The sequence below is a fragment of the Xenopus laevis genome, chromosome 2S (assembly GCF_017654675.1).
Source record: "Xenopus laevis strain J_2021 chromosome 2S, Xenopus_laevis_v10.1, whole genome shotgun sequence".
NCBI classification, from domain to species: Eukaryota; Metazoa; Chordata; class Amphibia; order Anura; family Pipidae; genus Xenopus; species Xenopus laevis.
In genome coordinates this window covers 30,024,817-30,030,816 of record NC_054374.1, presented here as the reverse complement: position 1 = coordinate 30,030,816, position 6,000 = coordinate 30,024,817, and the positions used below count along the sequence as shown (strand labels likewise).

At 41.4% G+C, this 6,000-nt stretch overlaps 1 protein-coding gene across 2 annotated transcripts in view; it reads left to right on the top strand.

Moving 5' to 3' along the window:
* Positions 1 to 1,754: 1,754 nt before the first annotated feature.
* pola1.S (polymerase (DNA directed), alpha 1, catalytic subunit S homeolog) overlaps positions 1,755 to 6,000 on the top strand; it is a 181,705-nt gene continuing 177,459 nt past the window's right edge. Inside the window, exons 1-2 of one of the 2 annotated variants that reach the window (XM_041583016.1) lie at positions 1,755 to 1,885; positions 4,374 to 4,498. In XM_041583016.1, coding sequence (XP_041438950.1) covers positions 4,376 to 4,498 — 123 coding nt within the window. In that variant the 5' untranslated portion in view covers positions 1,755 to 1,885; positions 4,374 to 4,375. 2 annotated transcript variants of the gene reach the window in all.

Below are 6,000 nucleotides of genomic sequence, written 5' to 3'. Positions count from 1 at the left end.
CATAAAAGCTCCTCTAAAGACATGAGCCCACCCTAAAATATATTTGGCAGGCCCCTCAAATGTGTTAAAAAATGTTCACACAAAAATCTTTTATAGTTTGGACTTTTGAAGGCAATCCCAGTTTAAAAAAAAAGAAAAGTCACCAGTGTTTTTTTTTTCATTTTTATGACTTTCCGGCAAACAGGATATGATGTCACTGACATCAGATGGAGGAAGATGTAGCTTCATTTTAGCAGTTTGCCTGGTCTAAGGTAGCGAAGGAAACTACGACGAAAAAGGCAACTTTCAGTAAAATCTGAACTTTAGGCCATTTGTCAGTGCGAAAAGTTGCCTGGCCTTATAGTGGCCTTATAGCAGCGGCAACCTTGTCCTTAAGTGAATCTGCCCAATTGTCTCCTTAGTTAGCAATTGTTTTGTCCCTAAATGTTCCTCTACCTCACACAGAAATACAAGGAAACAAGGAATAAAAACTTTATTCATTTGGTCTGTCGCAAGTTGAAAATCTGAGCAGACTTTTGTTGACTTCAGGTGGGGCGGTTACTGTTGGTTGGTACAAAGAAATAAATGGTGCTCCAGAAAAAAAGTAAACAGCTCACCAAGTCGATCATGTGGTCCAGTTGCACCAGCCCCAGACCCCGAGCTCCAGGGAGCGACAATCCGATGAAGAAATAGGGCCATCCGGCACTCAAATGAACCCACAGGGCCAAGGATGTATATAACTTAAAACATTATTTTTTATTAAACAAAATCTAAAAGTATAAGTATATCTCCATTAACCCTACGCATGGTACTTAGTCATGGGCTAGTATCCCTCCTACAGGAAATGAGCCTTTATACAAAAAGTAACCAATCAAAAAATTCAAATGAAAAAATAAGAAAAGAAAAGCAACTCTTAAAGTGGTCTTAATATGTACTGTCACTTTAAGAGTTGCTTTTCCTTTTTTTTTCATTTGAATTTTTTGATTGGTTACTTTTTGTATAAAGGCTCATTTCCTGTAGAAGGGATACTAGCCCATGACTAAGTACCATGCAGGTACGAAACGCGTAGGGCTCATGAAGATGTATTTATACTTTTAAATTTTTTTTAATAAAAAATGTTTTAACTTTTATACATTCTTGGCCCTGTGGGTTAGAGTGCCGGATAGCCCTATATTCTTCATCGCTTTAATAATGCAAATCAAGGGGCGTCTGCCCAGGGCCCACTGCGCCGAAAAATAGAGGGGACTGGGCGAGGGAGGCGACACATGCAGGGAGGAAGACGGAAGGAGGGAGGAAACACAGGGAGGCGGGACCGGTTTAAAAAATTTGGGGGGCCCACTAGTTGACTCTTTGACCAGGGCCCACCGAGGCCTCAAAAGGGCCCTGCCTAGCGGGTAATGTTGGTAACAAGCAGGAAGTTTTTTTTCTTTTTTGCCTTGGCATAAGTAAAAGCTGGAAAAATGAGACCAAGTGAAATAATGAGAGCAGAGCTTATAGGGTGAGCCCTCGAGATCTTGGTAGCACCCCTCCCCAAGAAAAATACAATTGTCTTTTCTTGGTTCCCTGGTGTGTTCTAACGACAAGAAAACAATGAGTTTGTAAATAGCGGCCAAATATTGGGAACGGGGGCTCTGAAATGGCCAACCACCACGAAACACAAGTGCTTCTTTATCCCTTAACTAAACAGAGCAGGAAACAACCAGCCTGTCGTCCCAACTACAAACTACCGGCTACTGCTCGTTGTTATTGCCAAAGTGTAGCAACGCTCCGCGTCATCGCGCTTATATACGTGACGCCGTACTCTCGCGAGATGAGACTTGTGACGTAGGGACTAGCTGTCTGGCGCTTGCGGGAAGTTCAAGCGAGCGCTCTGTGACTGTCCCGCGAAAAGTGGAAGTGTTGGGCGGTAGGTACAATCTGTCTAAAAATATCATTCTGTGGGTTAATGGTCTTAGTACAGCGTTACTTGCGCTAGTAATCCTGTTTAGGAACAGATATTGATTATTTGCACCTAGAAAGGACCATACGCCTAAAGGAATTCTATTCACTCTTACACTGTATCCAGTGTTCTGCCGCCTCATTATCGTGGGGACTTGTGTGTCCGACATGTGTCTGACACTCGCACACTGGGGTATTTGCTGCAGCATATCAGATAAGGAGCAGCTATGGGTTAGGCCAGGGCTCCCCAACCTTTTTTTTTTACCCATAGACCTCATAAAAAGTTGGGGAGCAACACAAGCATGAAAAAGTGCCAGATAAGGGCTGTGATTGGCTATTTGGTAGCCCATGTGTGGACTGGCAGCCTATAGGAGGCTCTACTTCGTTTTTATGCAATTAAACTGGGATTCAGTGCAGCCATGGGGGGGGGAGTTGTGGGGGCCCGAGGGTAAGGGGGGCCGAGCCACGTCACATTTATTTGATTAGCTAGGCCCCCATCTTTCTGAGAGCTGCTGACTTCGGGAAGGCATGGACATTTAAGGGGACCTGGCCACCAATTATCTCATAATGGGGGGGTGGGCCGGGCCACCAATTTTGGCCACTGTTTTTTTTTCTCATGTGGGGTCCTAGCCACCAATATTTTGGCCCTGCCACAAATGTTTTTTTTATGGGGGGCCCTGACCAATATCTTTTTTTAATTAACATGTGGGAACGTTAGCCACCAATATTTTTTTTGTTTTTTAACTGTGTGGTTGGGGGCGGACCTGTAGGTGGGACTTGCGGTGGGTGCAGCCCAGGGGGCCCAGGAAATTTTGTCGTATGGGGCCCTGTGATTTCTGATGGTGGTCCTGCTGGGATTCAAAAATAAGCACCTGCTTTGAGGTCACTGGGAGCAACATCCAAGGGGTCGGAGAGCAACATGTTGCTCACAAGCTACTGGTTGGGGATCACTGGGTTACGCTATGGGTTGGGCAGTTTCTGCAGCAGCTTGGCTGTTTTCAGCTAATTTAAGATACTTATTTAAATCCCAGGCGGATTTTGAAAGTACAAAGTAGCCAAGGTATGAAACAAAACACAAGTAACGTGAGAAAGAAAACATTTTTATTGTTCAAATTTGTCTTGAGTTTCAGGTATGTTTCTTAAAAGGATGACAGTATTTGATAACCAGCTATATAGTTAAGTTACATAGTAACATATTTGGGGAAAAAGGGTTTTGTCACAATGTAGGGCCACGAACGTTCGGTGTTAATGTTCCCATACGTTCAACCTGTGACTGGCCCTATGTACTTCCGTCAGAGGTCATGGATATTGTCGTGTACTTCCATATCGATATCGTCAGATCGGCAATACACGCAAAGATACGATCGGCCAATCGACCATATGACCGTTCGGCATGGTACGACAAATGTCGGTGCACTCCACATATGGTCCAAAAGTCGTACGTGAGACGTACGAATCCTAGATTGGATCTTTGCGTCTATGGCCAGCTTTAGGATTTGGGCTACTTTTTGGCCCTTTGACTGGTTTGTACTTTGGAAACCAACCAAATTTTTTTTTTTTTTATATTCTTGCCCTAATGTGCCAAGCCTGAGTCTCCCAATGCATGTTGGGTAATGTAGTTTTTGTTTAACAGTTTGCCAACTACCAAGTTTAAAGGGCACCTGTTGGGTAAAAATGTTATCCCCAACCAAAGGTGTGGGCTAATAGAGCCCGCATTCCCGTTGGGGATAACAGTAGTAGTAAAATGTCCCCCACCAGCGCTTCGCTATCCGGAACGAGAGGGAGCTCCCGGAGCAAGCAACCATGTTGTCACCTGCATGCGCATGTGGGCATTTTTTATTAAAAAAAACTACTGTTATCTCCAACTGGAATGTGGGCTCTATTAGCCCGCACCTTTGGTCGGGGATAAAATTTTTACCCAATAGGTGCCCTTTAAACTTGGCAGTTGGCAAATTGTTAAACAAAAACTACATTACCCAACATGCATTGGGAGATTTAGGCTTGGCACATTTGTTGGGGATAACATTTGTACCCAGCAGGTGCCCTTTAATATAAGACTACAATTCCCAGCATGCTTCTTGTGTAGAAGTTACGCTGTCACATTTTGCTTCATGGAAAGATTTGTGAAAGAGTGAAAATTTTAAAAAGGCATATTTTCACATATATTCATTTTTTTTTTAAGACTTTTTTCCACTGCACATTTACTTTTTGTAGTACTTTTGACGAGCCTCTTGGCTAGTTTTGGGCTGGTTTTGTAGCCGACTTTGGCTGGTTTTGAAAATTAGACCTGGCAACCTTCTGTATTTATTTTCATTCTTTGGAGGTTATGGAGTAGCTAGATTTGCATGTGTACCATGGAAATGGCAGAAACAAGGTACACGTTGAGTCTATTGTATGAAGAGTATCTTTCAGTATAAGAAGATTTCTCTCATTTGCTGCACTGTTTTTACATTTAGACATGTCAGACTCCGGAAGTTTCGCTGCATCTCGTTCACGGCGGGAAAAAACAGAAAAGTCGGGCCGCAAGGAAGCTTTGGAACGCTTGAAAAGAGCAAAGGCTGGTGAAAAAGTCAAATATGAGGTTAGTTAACTTAATTCCTGATCTTTTTTTCTAAGGGGCTCAATTGTATCTCTTGATACTTGCATGTTCAAATCCCCTCATAGGGTCAAATTTACTAAAGGGCACATTTTTGCATTGGAAGGCTCCACCACACTTTGTGCAAACTTCGTCAGACATTAATTTACAGCAAATTTCACTGGCAAATTGACCTCTGCGCCTTTTAGAAAATTGGCGGTGTCCCTGGGAATTTTCATTTTGCTAATTTTTTTGCTACCGATGGCCACTTCACCCTTGAAACTTTGCACTGATATTGTACTTTAGCCCCTTCACTCTGTGGGGGCCTGCTATGTTTTACATATCAAAGTTAATCCACTAATTCTGCCACTCCACTAATTAGTTACACCGCTGTATTTTATTTTTTAATTTCTGGAAGTAAACTGTATAAACCACATGATGATACATTTTTAAAGGGATAATAACACAAATTCTTTATCACAATGTACCTGTATGTCCTTTAAGGAGAACTATTGTGAAAATGAAAATTTAATATAAGCTTCATCATACTGAAAATAAACTTTCTAAATACAGTCAATTAAATATTCTTCATGGTTTCTGAAATAATAAAGTCTTTCTTCACTTCCTCTCTCAGCATCTGTTTCTCTTCATTCTGTCTTCATGCAGCAGTTGGGTGTCCGATATTCATTGACTGTTAGATCCAATATATCTTATAGGGGGGCTTCCTTTCCTAGCAGATGTATTCACTCAAATAACTTATTCCAGTACAAACAAAATCTAACAAAATAACTGCCTTTTGCAGAAATTCTGCATGTAGAGAGACATGATATCTGGTGATTTTAATAGAGTGAGCGCTAATGGAGCCCCTCTATAAGATACATTGGATCTAACTGTCAATGATTATCTGACACCCAACTGCTGCATGAATAGAGAATGAAGAGAAACAGATGCTAAGAGAGGAATAGTGCAGGTAAACTTGATTATTTCAGAAACAATACAGAATTTTTATTTCATTGTATTTAGAACATTTCTGATTTCACTATGCTGAAGCTTATATTAAATTTTCATTTTCACAATAGTTCTCTGTTAAGACCATTGCCCTCAATTTGAACTCTTTCTGTTGGACAGAGTTCACTATTGATTTATGAGCATGCCAGGCTAAGACATGTTTTTTTTTTTTTTTTTTTTTTTGCCCAGAAAAGGTTTTTATTGATAAGTAAAGCATTCAAACATGGTGAAAGTCAACAGTTTTACAGACACTTATGCATAGAGGGAATGACAAGAATACAGTATATATAACCTTATTGCTTAGTGATAGACACACATCCTATAGAGTTTAATAACCCTCTACATCCAAGTTACCCTCCCACAGACGCCAGATTTGCATAAATTTAAGTAGCTGACCTTTCCTTTCTAGTGCAGCTCTTTCCATTGCAGCCACCTGATCCATAGCTTTATGCCATTCACTAACAGTTGGTGGAGCGGGGTCTTTCCAGTGCAGGGTTATC